This window comes from Phodopus roborovskii, unplaced genomic scaffold, assembly GCF_943737965.1.
Source record: "Phodopus roborovskii unplaced genomic scaffold, PHOROB, whole genome shotgun sequence".
In the NCBI taxonomy this organism is placed as follows: Eukaryota; Metazoa; Chordata; class Mammalia; order Rodentia; family Cricetidae; genus Phodopus; species Phodopus roborovskii.
In genome coordinates, this window is record NW_026125184.1 from 43,194 (window position 1) to 70,009 (window position 26,816).

Sequence of the window (26,816 nt, forward strand, 5' to 3'; positions counted from 1 at the left end):
GTCACTGAGGCTGTATGTGGCTGCTGCTAGTGTCTTTTTCTTTTTTCTTTTTTTAATGTGTATTGGTGTTTTGTCTGCATGCGTGTCTGTGTGAGGGTTGTCAGATCCCCTGGGATTGCAGTTACAGACAGTTGTGAGCTGCCATGTGAGTGCTGGGATTTGAACCGGGGACCTCTGGAAGAGCAGCCAGTGCTCTTAACTACTGTGCCATCTCTCCAGCCCTGCTGCTGCTGATGTCTTTAGTTGGCTTTATGTTATAGTTTTAATTTTTGACTTTTGAAGCCTGCTCCCCTCTCCCGGAAGGTGGCTTCTGTGTCTACAAAGTCCGTAGACTTCTGCCACCTGCAGATGGACTTGTGCAGGGGCTGGGAATCACAATTAGTTTGGGACAGTCTCCTTTGGCTTTTACATTTTCCTGGACATCAGGGCTTCCCAGTCATTGATGGGAACATGGGAGTTACCTGGCCCGGCAGTGACATTTCATTCCTTTCCCGGCTCTCCCATTGAGTTTCTAGGCTATTGTTCAGCCTGACTGAGTCTACATCCTCGCATTAGCAAAATGAAGGAGTGACAGAATGCCCCATTTGTTTTTCCATTGCTCATCATATTTAGCTTAAACAGCTAGCTCTTCTCCCTGATCCAAGTTCTTTGTTCCTTGTGGAAGCTTGCAGCTGGCAGGAAGGCCACAGAGCCACTGTCAACACCCTAAGCTACAGCAATTGTTTTTTTTGTCTTTAAATGCACAGTATGTCTTGATCATACCCAGCAAATTTTTGGTTTGGTTTTTGGTTTCCTTTGGTACTTGGGATAGAACACAGGACCCTGGATATCCCAGGCAAACACTCTACCACTGAATAACAGCCTCAGCGTTGTTTTTGCTTTTTGTTTTGAGACAGGGGCTCACTAAATTGCTCATACTGGCTTTGAACTTGCAATCCTCCTGCCTTGGTCTCCTGAGTACATGAGACTATACTCTGCTATACGACAGAGCCCTACACCCCAATGGGTTTTGACAAATGAATGCTTTTCAATCGTCTTCCTCATTTGGTAAGGGCCTGGTGCTCTGGGGTAGTTGGTTTTTTTGTTTTGTTTTTTGTATTTTACACTGATTTTAGAGGAGGAAGACTCACTGGTCTCTTCATATTGTCATAGCCAAAAGTCCCTCAGGTTCTCTGATCATGGAAAGTGGTCTTTGAAGATGTAACAAGAATTGGAAAATTCTATAATTGACCTGGTTTGGAAAAATCTGGGGAAGTGTGTATCAGGGAAACAACCCAACCCAATCAGCAAACCAAAAAATTGTGTTCACAATTGTTAGGACAACATTGTTTGTATCGATGACAAATTAGAAATAAATGTTCAGCATTTGCAAAGTAGCTGAGCAGACTGTAATATCAATATAACAAAAATACCAGGCAGATCTTATATACAATTCTGTGCAGACCATAACAGCTTAAATCTTTGGTTTCTATATGCTGCTTAGGATCCTGTGTTTATGTATTCTGATAAAGAGACAGAGAGGGAGTGGTGGTTTATCTTAGTTGTAGAGTGCTTGCTCATCACACACAGGCCCTGGATTTGGTCCCCATAATCACAAAAAGGAGGAGAGAGAGTGGGAAAGGAGTCAATTTTCAGAGATGGTTTAGTAGAGATTTTAAGTCATTTCTATAAATTACTTAAATTCTTGCTGAAAAATGGACACAGTTGGGTTCCCATCTGCTTAAAATATTTGTATGTGCATGGCTTCCATAGGCATACCACTAGATTTTGTCAGTACTATGTATTGTTTATGGCTTTGCGACTATTAACATGTATGGTACTCCACTTTGCTTACTTGTTGCTTTCCAACTGTAAGCTCAGCACAGTACAGCTGCCTTCCTGGTTATTACTCCCTAGAATTTCTGACAAGAGCAATTATCCTCTCCCCCCTCAAGTGTTTGTAAGATTTGCTTCTTACAGTCAAGTCTGTAGTCAGTTTATAAATGGACCTGGTCATTTAGAGTTATGAGTGACTGCTTGTTTTGTTACACTTGTGCACAGTCATTGAGAAGTCTGCTGTGAATTGTCCCTTCTATGGCTGATGAATACAGGGACAGTGTGATGCACACCTCTATTCCAGCTCTTGGGAGGGAGAGACAGGAAGCTCATAAGCTGAAGGCCAGTCATGGTTAATCAGTGACTTTGAAGTCAGCCTGTGCTATGTGAGATTTTTATCTCTAACAAAATCAAAGCAAGACTGTCTACTTACCAAGGAAATAAACCCCCTCCTTCTCCTCCTCATGTTCTTGGACCCCTCCCACCTCACATACCCCACATGCATACATACCTAAACACATACACACCCACACACATATACACCCCCACACACACATACACACACACACACATACACACCCACACACATACACACCCCCATAATACACATCCACACACATCCACACCCCCATACATACACATCCACACACATATACATCCACATACACACCCACATACATACACACACACACACACATACACACACATCCACACACACACACACATACACACCCCCATACATACACACCCCCATACATACACATCCACACACATACACACCCACATACATACACACCCCCATAATATAAATCCACACACATCCACACCCCCATACATAACACACCCCCATAATACACATCCACACACATACACACCCCCATACATATACATCCACACACATACACACCCACATACATACACATCCACACATACACACACACATACATACACACCCCCATACATACACATCCACACACATACACACCCACATACATACACACCCACACACATCCACATCCACACATATCCGCACCCACACACATACGCACCCACACAGACTTCCTTTAGGAACAATACTGTTGCTTCTTTTGGCTAGCTGTAGAGGTGTGTCCTGATAAACCCTTAGTAACTTAAAGATATGGTAGGTGGAAAATGCTTGGAACACACCCAAACTACTGAATACTGACTGAGCCCAGGCCTTTTAACTGTCTGTTGTTTCCCTTCATGATCATGGGATTGGATGAAAGCTCCAGTTCACTGTAGGACAAGAGAGATTCATGCTGAACCAAAGACCGAAACTCCCCCAAATAAGCCCAGTTTCCATTGGATGTATATCATCACTTCTGGAGTCAGGGACTAATTATGTAATTGAGGTTCTACAAGATCAAGTATTGGGAAAGACAGCACTTAGCATCTGACACATCTCAGAGAGGCAGACATTTGCATTCTTGGCCAATATTGTTTCTTCTGAACTGAAAAGGCCACTGTATTTCATTAAGCCTGTGATTGAAAAGAATGACTCATGCAATGACATGTTAAAATTACACATCTTAAGTCATAGCACTTATAACCAGAGTCCTTCTTTAAAAAAAATAAAAAAGTAATGGAGCCAGGCCTGATTACTCATACCTGAACCCCTGCAGGAGGCTGAGGCAAGAGGATTCGGAGGTCCAGGCCAACCTGGCTTTCATAGCTAGAATCTATCTCGAAAAGAAAAAGCAAGAAAGCCATCCATTCAAAGCAATGATAACTCTTAACAAAGTTTGTTTAATCCACAATTAGGAGACTTATTGAGTACCTTTTTTTTCTATTTTTTTATATTTTATTAAAAATCATCTTATTTTATTACATATCAATCCCAGTTTCCTCTCCTTCCCATCCTCCCATGCCCCCCACTGACACCCCCATCCCATCTCCCATCCACTCCCCAGGACAGTGAGGCCTTCCATGAGAGATCATCTGAATCTGCCAAGTTATTTGGGGTAGGGCCTAGGCCCTCCCCCATGTATATAGGCTAAGAGAGTATCCCTCCATGGGGAATAGGCTCCCAAAGTCTGTTCATGCACTAGGGATACATCCTGGTTCCACTGCCAGAGGCCCCATAGACTGCCCAGTTCTCCTTGCTAATACCCACGTTCATGGAGTCTGGTTTGGTCCTATGTTTGGTTCCCCAGCTGTCAGACTGGGGTCCATGAGTTCCTGCTTGCTCAGGTCAGCTGTTTCTGTGGGTTTTTCTAGCATGGTCTTGACCCCTTTGTTCATCTCTCCTCCCTCTCTGAAACTGATTTCCAGGAGTTTGGCTCAGTGTTTAGCTGTAAATCTCTGCTTCTGCTTCCATCAATTACTGGATGAAGGCTCTAGGATGGCATTTAAGGTAATCATCATTCTCATTATAGGGGAAGAGCATTTAAGGTAGCCTCTCCACTATTGCTTAGATTCCTAGTTGGGGTCATCCTGTGGATCTCTGTACAATTTTCTAATGCCACATTTCTCTTTAAACCTATAACAGCTCCTTCTATTGATATGTCTCTTTTCTTGCTCTCCTCTGTTCATCTCCCCACTCAATCTTCCTGATCCCTCATGTTTTCCCTTTCTTCTCCCCTCCTCTTTCTCCTCCCTCCCTCCCCTCTCCCCCATGCTCCCAATTTGTCCAGGAGCTCTTGTCCCTTTCCCCTTCACCGGGGGACAGTGTATGTCTCTCTTATGGTCCTCCTTGTTTACTAGCTTTTCTGGAGATGTGGAGTGTAATTTGGTAAACCTTTGCTCTATGTCTAATATCCATATATGAGTGAGTACATACCATGTTTGTCTTTTTGTGCCTGGGTTACCTCACTTAGGATGGTGTCTTCTAGTTCTATCCATTTGCCTGTAAATTTCAAGAATTCATTGTTTTTTCCCCCCTGCTGAGTAGTACTGTATTGTATAAATGTACTTCTTATGCACAAATATTGCAGTTTAATAAGGATCAGGATAGACAATTAGGCCGAACAGATGTTTATTCAGGGAGAAATAACTCACAACATAGACTGGTGAACACCAGCAGGTTCCTGCTTCCAAGAATGCATCCGGAAGTCCTCCTGTCCCCATGCGGCTTGCAAGATTTTAAAACAGGCTATTTGTCATTCAAATTTGGATGTGTAGAACTCAAGTATAGTACTTATAAGCACACAATGAAATCAAATGGGATCTGAGAGCATGAAGATGATGTCTTTGGGGGTGAATGGCTTATTTGTACAACCACATGTATGGAACATCCCCATTCCATGGTTTGTTTTAAGTGTTGGAAGAACATGCTGAACAGATACAGGAAGGTTTTGGTGTCATGGATCTTTCTTTCTTGTGAGGGAAGAGGTGCGATTAGCAAACATACATTGGAATGTAAGTGGTAAATATGATAAAGAGTTTAAAACACAGTCTGCATCCTGGGATGTAGACTGGGGTGGCTTATCAGTTACTTTACATCTTGCAGAGACAAAGACACCTTACAAGAACAACTTATGGGGAAAGGGGCTTATTCTGGCTTACGGTTCAAGGGTGGAGTCCACGGTGGTGGCAGGAGCTTGAGGAGGCAGCTCGTCACCTCAACCCACAGTCAAGCAACAGAGAGTGATGATATCAGTTCTCAATTAGTTTTGCATTTTCCTGTAGTCTAATATTCAAGTTCAAAGAAGAGTGCCGTCCACTTTTAGGGTGGGCCTTTGCACTTAAAGAGATTCTAGATTCTGTCAAGTTGGTAACAAACACTAACCATCCCTGGCAGGAAGATGTGGTGTGTCACATGCATTTATCAGAAAAGATCTTGTTGGGAGGCAAACAGGCTAAACTGTTCTAATGAAATAAAAGCACAGTGGTTTGCACACGACAGAAGGTTGTTTCTCACTTGCATTAACAATCTAAGAAGGGTGTTCCAGGTCTGGGAGAGGTTGGTTCTCTTCAATGCACTGCTTCAGGGAACCAAGGTCCTTTGAAGAGCTGAAGACACACAGACCCAAGGACCTTGCCATGCTGATGTCATGGCTGAGTTACACATTCAGATCTCAGGCAGAGGAGAAACAAAAGAGGCAAAGGCCTTGGCTCAGAAGTGACACTCTCCAGGGTTACCCTCTATTGGTGAGATCTTGGTCATATGGCCATGTAACTGCAAGAAACCCTTAGCAATAGGTAGCTGTGATATCTGGCACAGGACCCACTGTGGTCAGCAGATGAAAACACAAGTGTCTTAGATCAGGGAAGGCAGCCACAGAGGTGGCAAGGAATGGTCATAGTCACAGTCAACTGGACTTACAGATGAGCTAGAGGTAGAAGTGTAAGAAAGAGAAGTCAGCACGAATACTAGCCGTTTGCAGAAATCATATCATTGACTTGGTCTTCAAAGAGTCTTGGGAAGGATAGATTTCTGATTCAGCTATGCTAAGTTTGGGGTGCTTAGCAACCTACCCAAGAGAAGTACTGACGAGGCAATTAGAAATGGAAAACCTAAGTTTAAAGATGATACAGACTCAGAGTAGCTACTGAGTAACCTGGAAATCGTTGTTTAGGTGAGAGAAAAGGCTCTGGGGTTGTAGGCAATAGGACTGGTTCAGGAGGGAATAGATAAATTGGCAATGTGAGAACAAAGTTCAGAGCAGACCAAAAGCACCAGATCCAGGGTGCAGGTGAGGGGGGCATGTGTCTGGGGTAGGAAAGGGACTGAGCATGTGCTGTAGAGGAGGAACATTGGAGCAGAGGGTGCAGCACAGGCAGGCCGAAGATACGGGGATCGGAGGGATGAAAGTTCTGTTTGCTATGTTAGCACTTAGGAGAGTGAGTTGAGTGGACACAAGTTCGCTGAGAAGACTAACATGGGCACAGATGTGTGTGCTAGGGAGCCCTGGCTGTCTTAGACCGAGTCACCGTGTTAGTCGGTGCTGCATTACTATAATACAGCATTACTGTAACGCCCACATACTCTGACACCCACACTACACCGCATTACTGTAACTTGCATTAACACCTGCACTGCTGTAACACCCGACACAACAGACTTAAAAAGAGAAAAGGTTCATTTTGGCTGACAGTTTGGGAAATTTTCTCTTGTAACCAGTTAGCCCCTTGTTTGAAGGCTGTGTCAAGATAACAACACTTCATGGCAGGAGTTTGTGTTGGAACATAAGCACTCACATCATGGCCAGGCCACAGAGGAGGAGGAGGCCAGGGTCCCTTTAAAGAACATGCCTCACTGACAAAAGACCTTGCACTAGACTCCTCCTCCTGATGCTTTGGGGGCACTAAGTGTCTAAACTATAGCCACACCTGGGCTAGGAAGGATAGTAGTGAAAACAGGAAATGAGAAATGGAAAACAGAAATATCCCAGGGTCCCTGTATGGACCAGGAGCGAAAGATGGCAGAAAAAAAATAAACTGAAAAAAGTGTATGTATGATACAGAGACTCTCTCCCCCCTCTCTCTCTCTCTCTCTCTCTCTCTCTCTCTCTCTCTCTCTCTCTCTCTCTCTCTGTGTGTGTGTGTGTGTGTGTGTGTGTGTGTAAAATGTTAGGTTACCTGTGATGACAGCCCTCAAGTGTGGCTAAGGGAGGAGAAATCAAAGTGAGTGAGTGCTGGAGCGAAGCTTTCACGGAACTGAGAGGGAAGGGAGTTGAATGTGTTGCTCATGCAGAAGTTACCGAGTATGACGGCAGACAGTGCTGACAGTGGAAGATGGCAGGGCACGGGCTGAAATCTTTACCCAGAGAAATGCAAGACATAACCAGGAAGGTGGTAAAAGACTACACGACAAAGGGCGAACTGTTGGACTTCCTGTGCTGTTACAAACACCGGGGGCAGTGACTTGAAGGGGAGGAGTCAGTCTTTACTCTTTGCTGCATTTTTTGGCTTTCAGTCTGTAGGTGTCTGGTCTGTTGCCTCTGGGCCTGTGGTGTTGCAGGATGTCATGGGGGCAGAGGGTAGCCTGCTCACCTCGTAATGGACACCACACACCTCTCAGAGGCACACCCCTACCCGAGTGACCGCCTTCCTCTCACCAAGAACCAGTTCTAATGGTTCTCTCACCTCCTAATAATGTTACCAAGTTATTAAATCATCAGGGGGCATCCATTTATGACACCATAGCTTTCACGATCCAGTTGCTTCCCTGAAAATCTGTCAACAGGCAACAGTAGGCCTCCGGTATTATAACAAGGTGTGATATAATCTATTTAATCTGACATAATTTGGAGGAGCTAGGTCTGTTTTGGTTTAGTTTCTGCTTTTAAATCACAGTCCCTTTGTGTAGCCCCCGGTTGGCCTAGAATTTGTGATCCTTCTTTCTGCCTTAGATTCTTGAGCACTGAGATTACAGATTGCACCACCACTGTGGTCCAGAGGGACTAGTTCTAAAAGGCACGGGGTCCAGAGAAAATAGCAGACTTGAACTGAAATGCGTGTCGATTGCCAGCTGTAAGCCTTAGCCTCAAGATGGACCTGGATCCTGCCCCCAAGACACATGTACTCCAGGGGGCACAGAAAGATATAAATAAGTATATAGGACCGCAGATGCAATGATAGCAAATTCTGTGACAGAAAGGAGGTGGCACAAAGGAATGCGAACACTGTGAGGAATTAGATTGTTGTGGCAGGGGTGAACTTTTGTGAGGCAGTGATAGGGACTGTGACCTGAGGGGTAGATGACAGGCAAGCAAAGAGACAGGGTCCATGAGAAGCAGTCCAAGGAAACAGGAAAATTGGGAGTGAGACAGGATCAAGACGTGGAGCAAAGGACCAGGAGAGGGGCTGGCACACTCGGGTATTTTAGCTGAAGAACGACTTGATGCTGGGAAGTGAAGGTTAAGGGGTTGAAACATTTCCTGAGAAGTTTAGTGTCAAAATGAGGCACAAACACACAGCAAGGTTAATCCAGCATTACCAGTTGTTTGAATCACCTCGCCCAGAGGGTTCACGATGATTAGGACACACAGTGAATCGATCTATACGCATGTTCACGGTTAAATGGGCATGTCTGGAGTCATGTAAACTGAGAAGGCATAGAGCTAACTAACAAACATGCAACTCCGGACGCTCCCATGTGCCGGAAGTCCGTGGCGAAGGGAGTGGGACCAGTTTGCTGTGCTCAGATCTTTGGTCCCCTCGGCCTCTTCAACAGCCAGAGGAAGGAATCCGGGGAGGGCTCCCCCTCCCCATCTCCTTTGTCAGCTTCTGATGTGTATCTGAGACCAGGTTAAATGCCCAGCTGTTAGACGGTGGCAAAATCTATCCCATTGTAGACAAAAGCCAGCCTGGCCCAACAGTTCCAGTGGCCACATGGGAACCCAAACCCCAGGGTCCAGCTCCTGGCTTCTGACCCCTCCATCTGAAAGACAGGGAAGAAAGGGGCTTTGGGTGCCCCCAGACGACAGAGAGGGACAAATGTGCAGCGGGCTTGGGAAGCTTCCACTTCTACTCTGGCCATTCTGCCTATTCTTTTCAGATCTGTGCCGTAAGTCCTTCCTCCTTCCTTCTCCATGAGCAAGTGCTTGGAGCTTGTTCTAGGCTAAATTGCAAAATCAGGGCTTATGAGCTTGTAGATATATACTTATAAAGTTAGAGAGGGATTGGTTGTAAGTCAGTAATGAAGTATTTGGCCAATTCATTTTTTAGATTTCTTTATGAAATGCCGACTTCAGGAGCAAGAGGTCCAGAGGAGACCAAGTGCTTCCTATACTTGCATGTGTAACCCATGGGTCTCCCTGTTTGGGGTGAGTAATTTCTTCTTGATCTCAGTGTCCTTAAGAAAAGATTTAGGTGAAGGTGTGTGTGTATGAGACAGATGTAAGGGAAGAAAAGGTAGTAATTAGCATCAACATGATTAAATTGCTTGTTTTATTAGAATTCAGATGAACCATTATGACAAGATTTACATTTAATCAACCACTCATTTTAATCTATTATCTATCATTTAAATAATCGTATCTGATCACCCTGGGTTACTAATTTCATGCAAATTTGCTGATTGTAGGGAGGAGTGTAAAATAGTGTGGTAGTTAATCTCAATGTCAGCTTGGTGAGATGTGGAGTGGACTGGAGACAGGCTTTGGGGAGTGCCTATAGGGCTGCCCAGTGTGGGTGACACCATTCCTTAGGCTGGGACCTGAACTGAGAGAGTGAGCTATGCACTGTCAGTGCAATGTGACGGGCTGCCTCAAATCCTCACTGCTGTGACTTCCCACTATGACGGGCCATGGCTGTGAGCCTCTGACTGAGGCAAAATAGACCCTTTCTCCCTTGAGTGGCTTTTGTCAGGATAGCATAACACAGCAACAGGAAAAGTAACTAAGACAGAGTGCCTTCTTGCTGGTGGCTTTGATTCAGGGGTTATCCTCAAAGAGTGTTTTCCCCACAAAACTTGCTTGAGTAAGTGTATAGTTACTCTTTTCATTCCAGAACCCAAAATCAGGATTCTAGATCCCAATTTTAAAGTTGACAATTTACACTAACCGACCACAGTTCTACCTCTTGTCAGTTTAACAACCAAACCATTAACTTTTAAGCCATAACTCTTTACCCCTTGTCCTCATGCTCATGGCCGTTTCATAATGCATTATGTGTTTAGTTTACTTTGAGGCCCCTATATCCTTTAACAGTTTCAACAGCATTCAAAGCCCAACGTTAAAGTCGCATCTAAGATGCAAGGCAGTCTCTTAAACATGAACTCCCACACAATTAAAACAAGTTAGCATACTTGCAGTATGCAATGGCACAGAATACATATTCTCACTCTAAAAAGGAGGAATGGGGGAATAGCAAAGAAGATCAGAACAAAGCAAACCCAAAACTCAGTAAACATCAATTCCTACAGCTTCACACCTACCATCTTGGGGCTGTGGAATCATATGGGATCAAAAAGGTTTGGATAGCCTACCCTGATTGCTCCTCTGCCTGTGGAGTCTTTTTTCTTGGGCCTGCTGTCCTTTATGGCTGTAGCTTTCCTCAGCAGATATCCTGGAATCTTTATAGTAACGCATAGTACGTATAGTAACGTAGACTTCACCACACAGTTTCACACCATGGCCTCTCAAGGCCTCCTTATGGGGGGCTCCAATCTTGCAGTATATTGGCAGACCTCAATGTCTCTCTGAAAACTGTGGTTCAAGATGTCACAACACCCTCAGTCCTGTGGCTAGCTATGGATGCAGCCTAGTCTCCTTGGACCACAGCTGAATCAGTTTTTGTGTGCTGATCCTAGGAAAATGTGTCTCTAAGCAGGTGCTTCTGAGGAATAGGGAACCCCCTCCAGTGACATTCTGTAATTCGATTTTGACTCTCTCCTTTCCAAAGAATTTGTGGTTTGTTTGTTTGCTTTTGTTTTTTGTATTTTTTTTTTTTTTGAAAAGTGGACCCTTTCATGGGTAAGGTCTTGCCTGGGGGACATCTTTCTTGTTGTCCCATTACAAAGCAGAATGCTTCTCTTTAACAGTTATAGCCTCTTTTTCAGCATGCTCCTTGGTCTCATAGTTTAACTTGCTAAACTCTTATCCTTGGCAAACCACACTTTAATTTCTACCTTCATGCTCAACTTTTTACACCTTTTCACCGTAGACCAAAAAAGTGCAGAAGAAAGTCATCATACCATAGCCTGGATTCTCTCCTGTTTTGTAATTCTTCTACCAAACAAATTAATCTATCATCTTTACATTCAATTTCACTTACTTAAGTCCTTAAGACATGGGCAGAATGGAGCCACACAGTATTGTCCAAAATGTCACATGAATGCCTTCTAGCCCAGTTTGTGACAGAGTCCTTGTTCCCATTGGGAATTTCAGGAGCTATGTCTCCACTGTCTGCATTCCTATTGGCATTCTTGTCTTCCCAATTCAAAACAGAGTGGCCCACTAAACTTTATGTGCTGTACCAGAAGGCTTTAGCATCACAAAGTTCTTCTACATTCTGCCTGCAAAACCAGTTCCAGAGTACTAAGAGCCATGTGGTCAGGTTCGTCACAGCAACAACCCAACTTCTGGTACCAGTTTTCTGTTGTAGTTGGGACTTATTTTGGCTCATTGTTTAACGGTCAGTCCATCATTACCAGGGAGTCCTTGCAGCAGGAGCTTGAAGTATCTAGTCACATTGTATCCACCCATAGTCAGAGAGCAGAGAAAGATAAATGCCTGTGCTCAGCTTGTACTTCCCTGTAATGCCTGTATTTCCTCCTTTTCATGAAGTCTAGGACTCAAGCTCAGGGGATGGTGTCACCTTAGGTCTTAACACCTCAATTAATCTAACCAAAACCACCTCTCACAGTCACATCCAGGGACTAATATAATCTAAATAAATTTCTCACAGATATGCCCAGAGGTTTGCTTCCTGGGTAATTCTAGATCCTATAAAGTTAGCAGCCAACACTAACCACCTGTCTTAGTTGGCTTTCCATGGATGTGATAAACATTGACCAAAGGCATCTTGGCAAGAAGAGCTTTATTTCATCTTACAGCTTATAGTCCACCATGAAAAGAAGTCAGGGCAAGAAGTCAGGGCAGGAAACGGGATGCAGGAGCTAAAGCAGAGATCATGCTTACTGGCTTGCTCCTCATGGCTTGCTCAGCCTGCTTTCTTATACCCTCTAGAACCACCTGCCCAGTGATGGTACCACCCGCAGTTGAATGGGTCCTTCCCCATCAATTAACAATATTTTTAAAAATGCCTAGAGGCCAATCTGAAGGGGGCATGTTCTCAACTGGGTTCCCTATTCCCAGATGGCCCTAGTACAAGTTGTCAAAAGTACAAGTGACAAAAAGAAAAGAAAGAAATAAACAAACAAACAAACAAAAAAACCCCACCTACCCTAGTAAGTAAACTTTATTATTTATTTCATGTAATTAAACTTTATTCAGACTTTTATTATAAGTATTTTTATTTACTACTATTATTTACTTACTTTTATTATAAGCAAACTTTAATTGTTCAGAGCTCAGAGAGATCACTGTCTCCTAAGGCCTTACATAGTCCTGTATTTTGATTACCCTATGTAAAACCATTAGGTGACTTACTCTTCCTATCTATTTCTGTAGGCCATTGCATCCCTTCTCATCATGTTTGTGATTCAGTGGGTCTATACCCTACTTAGCATGGGTGTTGCTGTCATTGTGTATTTCTACATTGGCCAGTCCAGTCCAAGTCTTTACCTAGGTAAGTGGCTAAGTCATTGTGCTACTATTTCCCTTATATTTTCTAGTTTCCATTGAAGAATTTCGTGTTAAATATGACATGCACATAAATAACTATAAATGAATTACACTGGCAAATAATTTGAGACTTACAAGACCTGTAGAACTAAAATGGATGATAACAATGGCGAAAGAGGCAAGGATAAAATAATGTATTGAAATAAAGTATACTAATGTAGTATAATGTTGTACATTTCCTATGCTGTGAGTTAATGCGATAGTATCATTTGACCAAGGCAGTTTACAAAAGGAAGGGTTTATTTGGGCTCAGGGTTCCAAAGGAAAAAAGAGTCCATCATGGCAGCAAGCAGTAGGCAGGGAGCCAGGAACTGAATGCTGAGAATTCACATCTTGAACAACAAGTACAAAGCAGAAAGAACACCAAGAATGAAGAGAGGCTTTAAAACCCCAAAGCCTTCCCCTAGTGACACACCCCTCCAGCAAGGCCACATTTCCTAAACTTCGCCAAACAGTGCCACCCTCTGAGTCCCCAGTGTTTAAACGCTTGTGTGTATGGAGGACATTCTTGTCAGAAGGTCAGTAAAATCAGTAGGCTTCTGGGCAGACCAATCAGAATAAGAAAAGATGCAAATGACCAAAACCAGGAATAAAAGAGATTATATCAGTGGACAACCTACACATATGAAAAAGAAAATAGCCAAGTATGATGTTGCATACCTTTAATCCCAGCACTCAAGAAACAGAGGTAGGCAGATCTCTGTGAATTCAAGGCCAGCCTGTGAAGGGCACACGAGCCAGTCAGGAAGGTGAGTCCTGAGATGTTTACAAAAAAGGGTAATTGGTTACCAAGATTGAACCAGATAAGGTCACTGCATGAATGGCTTGTGTTCACTAGGTAAAGCATAGGGCACCTAGGCACATAATAGGTTAACTTTTAAAACCATTGGTTGGCTGTTTTCCTGCCCTATGATTTATTTATTTATGCTTTAAAAGATGCTTGCTATGGGGCAATAAACAAGTTCCTGCTTGACTAGACTCCCTGCTGTGTCTGATTGTCTCCAGGATCCTGGGAGAACAGGCAAGCTGTGCACTTACCCTTCCTTGGACCTAGCTCAACCTTCTGTGTTTGGGCTAAGACTCTGCAAGCCTGGACTACATAGCAAGTTGTATAGGCTAGCCAGGGCAACATAATAAAGCCCTGTCTAAACAAACAATACAGAAAATAGAAAATGTCTCCTTCCTAATAATAAGGCAGAATACCATAAACTGAACAACTTATAAACAACAAAAAATTATTCAGCTAAGGGTTCTGGAGACTGAGAAGCATAGGACCAGAGGGTACTTAGGTTAAGGCCTAATTGATACATTATAACACAGAGAAAGACATCCCATGGCAGATATGGAACTAGGGGTGTAACAAGTTTTCTTTGTCTGGGCTAGGGTCCCACTGCCCTTGAGCCCCTAATGAACACATGGATGCTATATTAATTATTGGCCACTGGCTAGTGCTTCTTATTGGCTAGCTCTATCTTAACTATTAACCTATAACTACTTATCTATGTGTTTCCACGTGGTCTTGGCTTACTGGAGAATGCCAGACCTGCAACTCCTTTGCCTGTTGTGGCAGGCTCTCTTGACTACTTTCCCCAGTCTCCTCTCCTAGTCCCACCTATCTTACTGCCTCATTGGCCATTGGCCCAACAGTGTTTTATTCATCAACCAATAAGAGAAACATATACAAAAGGACATCCCCCTTCATAGAAGCAGAAAAGAGAAGGAAGGAGAGGAAGAGAGATGAAATGATCTTTTTATCAGGAGTCTACTCCCTAGATAACTAACCAGCTCCCTAGATAAATAACACTCTTTCTAGATAACTAATCCACTCCCTAGATAACTAACCCACTCCCTAGATAACTCAGCCACTCTCAGGATAGAGCATCACTCCAGTTAAGAGAACAGAGCCACCATGACTGGACCATCCATCTCAGGATCCTGCCTTTCAACACTTACACTAAAGATAAAGTTCCCACCCAAGAACTTTGGGGAACACATTCAAACCACAGCACATAATTTATATTTTTCCTCAATAATAAAGCAATCTTAAAGATGTATTAACAGCTGAATAACAGTCCATTGTGTAAATTCATTGAATTTTCATTACCTATTCATCAGTTGATGAACATCTAGGCTGTTTCCATCTCCTGGCTATTGTACATTTACACAATAGAATATTAGTCAGCTATTAAAGATGAAATTATGGAATGCAAAGGTAATGAATGAAGATAGTCATTGTAAGTAAGGTAACACAGACTCATGTTACCTTACAAATGTTGCATGTTTTCTCTTATATGTGGATGTTAGCTTGGAATAGTTAGATATGTATGGTTCATTTGGAATACCCCAGAGATTAGGAAAGTAGTAAGGGACCATTGGGAGTATGCTTTTAATAGAAGGGACATAGAATACAGCAATATAATGGAGGAAGAGAGAATAATGGAACGAGGAAGAGTAAATGGAGTGGGAGGGCATGGTAGAAGAGGGAATATGGGGAGGGATTACTTACACTTTTGAAAAAGCCATTCTTATTACTGTAGAAGCTTCACAAAATATACATATAAACATATAAAAATAGTTTAAAATGGAGTTACAATGGGGGTACAATACTCTAACAAGATACCACATGCTAGCAAATAGAAACCCAAGAATCAGAATGGGTTGCCTCTTTTTGAGTCCTTGACCAGTGAGGTTCCATGTAGAAACCACCAAACATTACAGGTGATTTCCACAATTTTTGGTTACCCTCTAGAATTTGGCTAGCTTTCATGGTGCTGGAAGGTGCTATGCATTCTACTGGAGGAGAAAAGTAATCATCGGTCCCACCCAGCCGGGAGCACTATGAGCCACAATAAATGAGTGACCTGGCAGGATATGTCACTAGTGCAATAATGGCACAAGTGTTATGGGAGTAACCAACCACTTTCTGATTGATCTAAAATCCATTCCATGAGATGGAACCCATATGTGGCCAAGAACCTGTGGATAAATAGGTCATAAGCCCCAAGAGAGAACCTAATACTGCTAAATAGACATACCATGAAAACAGCTCCCAATGAACTATTGCTACACTCAGTGTACCTATTAGCCCTCATCAGAGAAACTTTTTCTTGAAGTAAATTGTTTCTGGTTTTTCTTTCCGCCAGGTCCTGCCACCCTTCATCCCCAAATAAACATGGACACTATATTAGTTATAAAACTGTTGGCCAATGGTTAGGGCTTCTTACTGTCTATCTTCCTCTTAATTATGAACCAATAACTACTAATCTATGTATTGCCATGAGGCTGTGGCTTACCCACAATCCTTGGGCAGCATGGTGTCTCTCCCTGGAGCCTCTCTCCCCAGCCTTCTCCTCATCTCCTAGCCCCGCCTATCTTTCTGCCTGGCCAATCAGTGTTTTATTCGACCAATAAGAGAAACATATATACAGAAGGCCATCCCCTATCAGTAGGTGGCAATGAACACAGATATTCAACTGATCAACATCTAAGGATGAAGAGACTGTGGAGTGCTTACCCCTAAAAGGGCCATACATACCACATTCCTCACCCCAAGACTCATGATCTTCTCCAAATAGGAGCAGGAAGATTGTAAAAGAGGTGGCAGAGAACGTCAAGGAAATAGTCTTTTCCAGATATGACAGGGCAGCCACACGTATGTACTCACAATGATTGTGGCTATGCACAAGACTTGTTGCAATCTCAAGCCAGACAAAATCCAAACATGGAGAGAGGGAGGTAGAAACAAAATCTCACTACTAAATGAGGAGATGTTGGCATTCAAAAGCTACTGGGAGAGGGAAAGTCCATTTTATTTTTTGTTTCTTTTTTCTTTGAGACAGGGTCTCACTGTGTAGCCCTGGCTGACCTGGAACTCACATCTTAGACAAGACTGGCCTTGAATTCACAGAGATGTGCCTGCCTCTGCTTCCCAAGTTCTGGTATTAGAGGCATGCACCACCATGCCCAGTGTGAGAGTCAGTGTCCTGTATTGGTGTGAAGTCTAGTAGGTTAACCACACTCCAGGGTTGTCCCACTCCCAAGAGAAGCTGGGAAACACAAATTGGACTCAATGGGTTTAAAAAAGAAAATTGGAAGTCTGATGGGTAGGGATGTGGATCTGAAAAGAGGAGAGAGAGACACAGAGAGAGAGGTGAAATGATAAAATTCATTGCCTGAAGCTCTCAAATAGTGAATAAAATATTATTTTTAAAAGATACATTGAAGGAGGACTGGAGAGATGGCCCAGTAGTTTAAAGCACCTTCAGTGCTTTCAGAGAACTCAGATTATTCATCTCCCAGAACCCACATGGGATGGTTCACAACCTCCATTTCCAGTTCCAGGGCATTCAATGTCCTCTTCTAGGCTGAAATCATATGAACATACCCACACACATAGACAGTTAAAAACAAAACAAAATATTTCTTAAAAGATGAGGTGGAGGGCTACAGATGTAACTGAGTGGTGGAGTGCTGGCATAGCATACCCAAGGGCCTTAGTTAATCCCTAGCACCACATGCATGCATGCAGCATGCGTGCACATGCACACACGCACACACACTGGGGGTGGGGGGGCTTTTCAGAAAACTCTATGATGCTCCAATTTAAAATAAAGCAATTAATATCACTAGGTGCAGGACACCCAGGAGGCAGAGACGGGTAGATCTCTGAGTTCAGGGTCAGTCTAGTCTACATAGTGAGTTCTATGCCAGATAGAGCCACACAGTGAGACCCTGTCTCAAAAACAGAAAGTAATTACTATCATGTCCTAGCTAAATCAGATGGAGAAGAACAATCTGGACATACCAGAAAAAAAGATCTTTAGAATTACAGCAGTTTGCTATATATATTTTTACAGAAATTTAAAGTGAAAATATGTACTAAATATAATGTCTTAGAAAAACAGTAATGCTATGAAAGATCCTATATCATCTAATTTTACAGATAGAATATATTTTAATTAACATAATGATTACATCAATGATTGCTTCATCATAGGAAATCTAAATATTTTCCCAGAAATCCAATCACAGGCAAGTATGAAATAAAATTTCAGGCCAGTGTCTATAATTTAGATAATTTAGAATTTAAATGATCACATATAAGAAAGGGCAATTAATAACTCTTTTATTTTGTATCTTCTATAGAATACATATTGATTACCTGGATATATTAGGATTCTCCTCTCTGCAGTAACATATACTATTGCAGATCTATAATGTTTGCTCTGCTTTACCACAGAAGCCTTACAAGATACCAAGATTTGAACATAAGCATCTTAAAACACTGCTGATTTCTTGATCATGCATTAAACATGGTCTCACTAGTCTATTTCAGCTGTGTCTGCTCATGTAATTGAGGAATGTCTTTTCTAAATTTTTGATTGATTAATTTTCCAAAGTCATATATAATTTGAGCTGGGCAGGGTAGTGTGTGCCTATAATTCTAGCACTTGGAATGCCGAGAAAGGAAGACCTTTAAGTTCAAGGCCAGCCTGGACTAGAGTGAACCCCTGCCTTGGGTGGGAGGGTTATACGTAACGTCATGCCAAGGTTGTGGTGGTTTGAAGGAAATGTTCCTCATAGTCTTGGGCATCTGAATTGGGTTCCCACCTGGTGGTGCTGTTCTGATAGCCTTGGGAGGTATAGCCTTGCTGGGGGAATATGTCAGTAGGCGTGTGCTCTGAGATTCAAAAACCACAGAAGGTTTGGAAGTCACCTGCTGGTCCCGGTTTGATTTCCTGGCTTCCTGATTGTGGTTTAAGATGTGAGCACTCAGCCTCTGTTCCAGATGCCCCATCTGCTGTCACGTTTCCCTGCAGTGATGGTGACAGACTCTCACCCCTGGAACCATAAACCCAAATAAATCCTTCCTTCTGTAAGTTGTCTTGGTCACATGACAGCAACAGAAAAGTAACTAAGACAGATCATCAACAAAGGGATTTGTTGTTGTTGTTCTAGACAAGACCTTACTATGTACCAGGCTGGCCTAGAGTTCTCTATGTAGACTAGGTTGGCCTCAAACTCATAGAAATCTGCCTGCCTCTACCTCCCAAATGCTGGGACAAGATGTGTTTATTATCACAGCCAGCCCAGATAAGGTGTTATTATTCATTTAATTGAGATGGGGTCTTTCTCAGTAGCTTGTACTGACCTAAAATTCAATATATATAGTCAATAATAAATATATATATATATAATGCATAATATATAACATGTATTACATATAATATAATAACATGTTATAGAATAATAATTATGTAATATAATCATATGAGTAGGTTAGTCATAAATATTTATATGTTATATAATTAAGTAACAATAATGATTATATTATTTAATATATAATTTATATTGCATAGTAATTATATGCAATAATATATTGATATTATAAACGATATATAAACATATTTTATACATAAATTTATATAGTGTGTTATGTGAATAATAAACATATGTTTTATAAATATATATTTTACTACATATGTGTATTTAAGGTTGAACTTTACTCAGATCAATGTGTCATACATAAAGGTTATCTGGCTAATACAAAAAACAAACAAATGCCTCACTTCAAACAATTCTGCACACTGAACTGTGTTGTTCACTTAATACCTGTTAGAAACTATCTAAGTGCCAGATCCTATCAGGTTATGAGGACAAAAAAGTCATGTTCCCTTTCTCAGAGTATGTGGTCCTGGTGGAGGGATGCATTCAGCACACACATCCCTAAGGCAAAAGCAGCAAGTGTCCTTCCCCTTTCTTTACAGCAGGCTCCACCCAGTCTCCTCTGAAGGGATGGGGAGCATAGAAATGTATTTTTGAGAGCTGTCCATGAGCATGAGGCAGGCTGCTGGCAGGCTGTGTGACTCTTTGGTTTGAGTGGGAAAGTGTGCTCATTCTGTATATGTGCACACATATGAAAGGTGTATGTGGGTGTTTTAAGGGGTGTGTAAGCCCCTATGAAGCTGGGGTTCAAGATGTCTATGAAAAATCCTCAACGTCTATGCCCATCTCCTCTTCCTCACAGGATCAGCCTCAAACTTCAGCTTTTTCCGATGGATGAAGTCCCTCCTGACGCCCTCCTGCAGGTCGGTGCCCACTGGGGCTGGTGCAAGGATGGATGAGTGTCCCAGGCTTGGGAGGTGCCTTGGGGGTCTTGTTCCTGGATGTGTGTGGGCCTGGATGTGTGTGGTGCAGAACTCAGCAATGGAGAAGCTCCATGAGGCCGATGTTCGCACCTTACTGTCCTCCTCCTCACACTCATACTCAGCACCCACACTCATCCTCACACTCACACTCAGTGCTCACACTCATCCTCAGAGTCCTCACACTCAGTACCAAGTCCTCCTCCTCACACTCACACTCAGCACCCACACTCATCCTCACACTCACACTCACACTCAGTACCAAGTCCTCTTCCCTCTCACACTCATCCTCACACTCACACTCAGCACCCATACTCATCCTCACACTCATACTCAGTGCTCACACTCATCCTCAGAGTCCTCACACTCAGTACCAAGTCCTCCTCCTCACACTCACACTCAGCACCCACACTCATCCTCACACTCATACTCAGTGCTCACACTCATCCTCAGAGTCCTCACACTCAGTACCAAGTCCTCCTCCTCACACTCACACTCAGCACCCACACTCATCCTCACACTCACACTCAGCACCCATACTCATCCTCACACTCATACTCAGTGCTCACACTCATCCTCAGAGTCCTCACACTCAGTACCAAATCCTCCCTCCTCACACTCACACTCAGCACCCACACTCATCCTCACTGTCCTCACACTCAGTGCTCACACTCATCCTCACTGTCCTCACACTCAGTGCTCACACTCATCCTCACTGTCCTCACACTCAGTGCTCACACTCATCCTCACTGTCCCTCACACTCAGCACCCACACTCATCCTCACTGTCCTCACACTCAGTACCCACACTCATACTCACACTCACACTCAGCACCCACACTCACCCTCACACTCAGTACCCACACTCACCCTCACACTCAGTGCTCACACTCATGCTCACTGTCCTCACACTCAGCACGCACACTCATCCTCACTGTCCTCACACTCAGCACCCACACTCATCCTCACACTCACACTCAGCACCCACACTCACCCTCACACTCAGTGCTCACACTCATGCTCACTGTCCTCACACTCAGTGCTCACACTCATCCTCACACTCACACTCAGTACCCACACTCATCCTCACTGTCCTCACACTCAGTACTCACACTCATCCTCACTGTCCTCACACTCAGTACCCACACTCATCCTCACTGTCCTCACACTCAGTGCTCACACTCATTCTCATTGTCCTCACACTCAGCACCCACACTCATCCTCACACTCACACTCAGTGCTCACACTCATCCTCACACTCACACTCAGTGCTCACACTCATCCTCACTGTCCTCACACTCAGCACCCACACTCATCCTCACTGTCCTCACACTCAGTGCTCACACTCATCCTCACCGTCCTCATACTCAGCACCCACACTCATCCTCACACTCACACTCAGTGCTCACACTCATACTCACACTCACACTCAGTGCTCACACTCATCCTCACTGCCCTCCACTCCTCTTTCCTGGACTGAGCTCGTCAGTACCTCCTTCAGGCTCATGTCCTCTTCCCTTCATGCCCTCAGTCTGGCTGACAGGTCACTGGAGCTGATCTCAACAGATTCTCAGTTTACATCACATTCCCACCAATACTTAATTGTGCTCAAGATCAAAGCCTAAGGAAAAGTGAAATTGGGTCTCATGTTTCTCATCTAGGCCAAAGGTAGTTGGTGTCACTCTACTTGTGACTGACACTCTGTAAGCCAAGTATAGACAGATGAGAGGCTGTGAAGGACTGCTGTGAGTCTGCCATGCTCTCTCTCTCTCTCTCTCTCTCACACACACACACATCCACACACATTCTCACTCTCTCTCACACACTCACACATTCCTCTCTCACACACACCTCCCTGTCACGCACACACACATCCACACACTCACACACACTCACACTCTCTCACACACTCACACTCTCACACTCACACTCACACACACTCTCTCACACACACTCACACTCACACACACACACACTCACACACACACACACTCACACAGAGGGCAGTGGGGGGACTTATCTTGAAGGGAATGTCCCCTGCTACCCCTTCTCTCTGGCTTCTTCCCACCCTAGCAGGAAACCCAAACTTCCTTATCCTTATGGCCTCAGGGTTCTGGGAACTACTTCTGCCTTGCGCCCCCCTTTCAATATCAGATGCAGGCCAGGCAAGTCCAAGCAGATTGCAGCCCAGGGCTTATTTGGTTTCATTTTGGTGGTTTGATTTTGAAACTCTGGATGTGTGATTTGTGTTTGTCAATATCTGCACCTTCCATGCCCAGACATTGCTAATGAAGTTTAGGACCTGTTTCCATTGATTCCAGATGTAAGGGTAGAATCCTTTTTCTCTCTTTGTGTTTCCTTCTTAGCTGTGTGTGTGTGTGTGTGTGTGTGTGTGTGTGTGTGTGTGTGTGCATGCGCGTGTGCGTGTGTGGTGTTAAACACATAACGTAAAATTTATCATCTTAATCATCTGTAAGTGCATATTCATGGTTTTAAATACAATCATACTGTCATATAGCCATCATCACCACTCATCTCCATGGACATTGAACCATCTCTCTGCATTCCAAAGCATTCTTTGTTGTTGTTCTGATTATGTGTATTGGAAAGGGGAGCATATATATGCACATGAGTGTAGGTTCCTTAGCAGGCTAGAGTTATTAGGTTCCTCTGGAGTTGGAGTTACAAGTAGTTATACACTGCCCAATTTGAGTGCTGGGAACAGAACTCGGTCCTCTGTAGGAACAGTGCTTTTTCTTAACCACTGAGCCATCTCTCCAGCCCCTATCCTATCATCCTTTTTGCAATAGCTCTCTGGAAATACTGCCAATCTGTTCAAGTTGGCATAAGAAGTGAGGGCCCCGGAGCAGAGCGTGTGAACAGAATGACAACTCTATCGGCTGCATTTCCTGGTTGTTTTATGTTCTCCCTGGAGCTGTGCTGATGTGGGGTAACCTCTGCCCCTCTTCCTGTCTGAGGCATGAGGTCGCAGCACACCTACACAGATCTCTTTCTCCCATCACCTAGTCCTGAGAGAAAGTAGATTAAGTGGAAATAGGTTTGGTATAGAAGCTGCCCACAAAATTTTGAGCTTCAAATGTGTGGGTGGGGATATTTGGTATAATCTGATTTACAAGAATATATTTAGTCATTTCTGGTTTGAAATCCTAAAAACTGGCTACAGGGTTCACCTACAGGGTGTACTCCGAATTTCTGGGATGTCACCTCCAAGGTGTTAGGACCTAGGAAAAGAAGTTAATCCACACAGCTCCTCTCTCAGTGCATGGCTCTGGACTAGCGAAGAGGGTTGAGGAGCCTTGGCCAAGTCAGCATCAAACTTGCTGGCCTCACCACAGCTCCTGGGTGTGTTTTGTGATGATTTAGAGGAGGGAAGGGCCAAGAAGTGGCTTAAAAATAGAAATTGGTAGCCTTGCTTTCTGCTTTGTAGTTTTGACTTTTCCCAAAATGTCCTTCAAAACCAAGGGCAAATCACGGTTAAGTATGCTTGGGTGGAAGGGTTTGCTATGTTCTGACCTCTGTAGTACCTATATCTCACAGTTACTCTGTGAGGTTAACCCTGACCTTTAGAAGACTTTCCTCCCTGGAGCCCTAGCAACTGTCCTGATGAGGGTCTGCAAGCAGTTCTGGGAAACTGTGTGGCTTTTACCTGCTCAAAATAAATAAATAAATAAATAAATAAATAAATATTGACAAAACATCTATGATTGTCTACTGTGGCATTTTGGCCACTTCTGTTTGCAGATTCCAGCCTTACAGAAGCAAATTCAGTTTTCAGGAAGTCTTAACAGAACTAATTTAGGTACATTCTCAACAAATGTCTGTAGTGCCCGGGTCATGTGATCAAACACTTTCCGGGGTCAGCTGACACTGCTGCTGACGTTCTACAGACTCCCATCCTTAGACTTCTATCTTTTTGCATCCCTCTTTGTCTTGCTTTACATTCCTGATTTGAGCACTTGAATGTTACTCTAAGTAAAGCAGCTGAATCTGTTGTGGGGAAGATGTTCAGAGGAAATCTGTGTCTCTGGGAGAACTCAACGACCTGATAGGCTCTGGACCAGGACGGGCCATGGAGGAGAGAAAACAGAGACCTGTGGGGACGGAGGCACCCTGAGGCCACTACTGAAGAGGGCCAGGGCTAGGGGCAGCAATATCTTCTCCAGCCTCTAATACCTTCCTCTGGAACCAGCCTGGTGCATGACCTTCACGAGTGTCTCCACCTGCATCTGCAGAGGCTGGCGCCAGTAGACTAAACCTGGGCTTCTCTTTGTCTTTACTGCTTTGGTACCCAGATCCTGGGCCTGTTACATCCACTGCTTGCTTGGTGCCCTGGCAACTACTCACTCAGCTTCCTTCCTTTCTTCCTTCCCTCCCTCCCTCCTTCCTTCCCCTCCTTCTTTCTTATAGAATATCTCTTGTTTGTTTATCATTTGATAACTTTATACGTGTAATCAATGCATCGTGATCTTGTGCACCAAGTCCCAGGCACCTGCAGCAATCCCCCTTCCCATTTCATGTCCTCTCCCTTTTTGTATGTGATAACACTGAGCCCTGTAAATGCTGCCTGCTGGAATTGATCTGGTTGACTTAATTGTGTGTGAGTAATCCCAGCTACAATGAGTTTGTGAGTGCCGTGGCCATGCCATGTCCAAAGGACAGCTTTTGGCAGCACCTCTCCCTTCCCTGGCTCCTTCATTCTGCCCCTCTTCCTTATGTTCTCTCAGCCTTGGGCTGAGATGTCTCATTTAGGGCTTAGTGCCCAATAGACACTTATTCTCAGCACGTTGACCAGTTATGAGCCTTTGTGTTAACTGATGCCCACTACAGAGAGAAGCTTCTCTGGCTAAGGTTGAAGGCAGCACTAATCTGTTTATTGTATATAAGCAATAAACTTAGAAGGCAGTTTGACATCATGTTCTTTAGCAAAGCAACAGTAGTAGGTTCCTCCCTGGGTCCTGTAACCTCCTAAGCCATGGCTTTTGAGCAGGTTTATGGTTCTAAGCCTTAATTCCTTTCTATGGATCAGGCCTCCAATCCAATCCAAAAGTAGTTGGTTACACCCACAACCTTCCTGCCACTACTGCAGCCATAGGCACATCTTGCCATGAAAGGTGGTATTATAGTAAGCAAGACTGGCTGTAGGGATACCATTGATAGCTTTTCTCCTAGGCAGCCTGTGTAACACCTCAACTTAACTTTCTAATGAATCAAAGCAGTTTCTCTATCCACTCTTCTCCATTCTGTAGATTTGCCATTGCATTGTCTCATTTGACAGGGGAACAAAGAAAAGTTACAGAACCCTCACTACACTGTCTTGAGTGTGGGCGTCTCTTGTTAGAGTACAGTTTTCTACTGTTCCACGTGAGAACAGTTAATGTTCTCTCGTCACATTCCTTGACACTGTTCCTGGTACTTTGCGTTCACAGACTGTTGTAGTTCTCAGCAGTTGTGTTTTAAGCTTTTAAATACAGGCTACAGTTAGGACAGCTGGCATTTGCACAGTGTCTCTATCCAGGGAAGACTGGCTGCCACGTTCATCTCCATTCCCTTCACCGTTTCCTATGTCTCTCACTGAAGGAGCCTGAGGTCCAACCGGGAGCAGATTGTCTTGGCACCATCCCCAGCCAAGGTTGACATGGCAATGACTCAGCTTACCCAGGAGAACACAGACTTTGCCACCCGAGATCGCTATCACCATTCCTCCCTCGTAAGTCGGGAACAGCTGATGCCTCCCTTCTAGAGCCTTGCTGGACTTCTTTCTAGAAGCTGCCTTGGAGATGGGGGACCCAAACCTCAGAACCTTTGAAAACTGCTTCTACCAATGTGAAATCCCAACACTGGTCTTCCCACCACAGCCTTGGATGCCAGAAATCATATTCTGGTCTGAAGTGGCATGTCTAACCAGACACTCGGTGTGTCCATGGCTTCCACATGTACTCAATCTGAACATCCCACAGGCCACCAGGGTGATCAGGTGACACTAAGACAATCAGATGTAGAGAACCAAAACCAGATTTCTTATTGTAAGGACCACAATAAACACTTTACGTATTACACTCACATGGTTCCAAGTCACAAAATGTAATTATATGCAAGGCAAAAGCCTCCTTCTCCTCCTTGGTCCTCATCGGCCTGGTGCCCATCCCCACCACAGAGCTACCACTTGTCACACATACCCCAACCATCTCTTTACAAATAGGAAAGGGGGTTCTTATACCTTCTTGTCCACAAATGCAGCTCTGTATACACACATTCCACAGCGTCTTGCCTTCTCCCTTGATCTGCCTTGGAAGCATTTCCGTGATGGTGCTTTCACAGTTTCCTCATTATGTCTCAATGTCTGAGTGTGCCACAATTTATTTTATCAGTCTCATGATAACAGCATTTTGATACACTTCTGCAATGAGTCATTATGTTTGTATACACAGCCGTGGAGCATCCCTGCAGATAAGTTCTCAGTAGGAGAGTGCAGGATCAGTGGGGATGTGCATGTGTAAGCTGTTACTGTTGGGAGACGTGCTTTTTAGTTACTGAGACAAATAACTGGCCAGGCATGGTAGTCACCTGGAATCCCAGGACTCAAGAGATGAGACTGGAGGATCAAAAGTTTGAAGACAATCTAG

At 43.8% G+C, this 26,816-nt stretch overlaps 1 protein-coding gene across 1 annotated transcript in view; it reads left to right on the top strand.

The window, feature by feature from the left end:
- Window positions 1-23,827, top strand: part of LOC127226642 (solute carrier family 12 member 8-like) — a 58,579-nt gene extending 34,752 nt beyond the window's left edge. The window contains 4 exon segments of the mRNA XM_051190706.1: window positions 9,448-9,545; window positions 12,855-12,972; window positions 20,056-20,116; window positions 23,731-23,827. Of these exon segments, the coding sequence (XP_051046663.1) occupies window positions 9,448-9,545; window positions 12,855-12,972; window positions 20,056-20,116; window positions 23,731-23,785 (332 nt within the window). The 3' untranslated portion in view covers window positions 23,786-23,827.
- The last annotated feature ends 2,989 nt before the right edge of the window (window positions 23,828-26,816 follow it).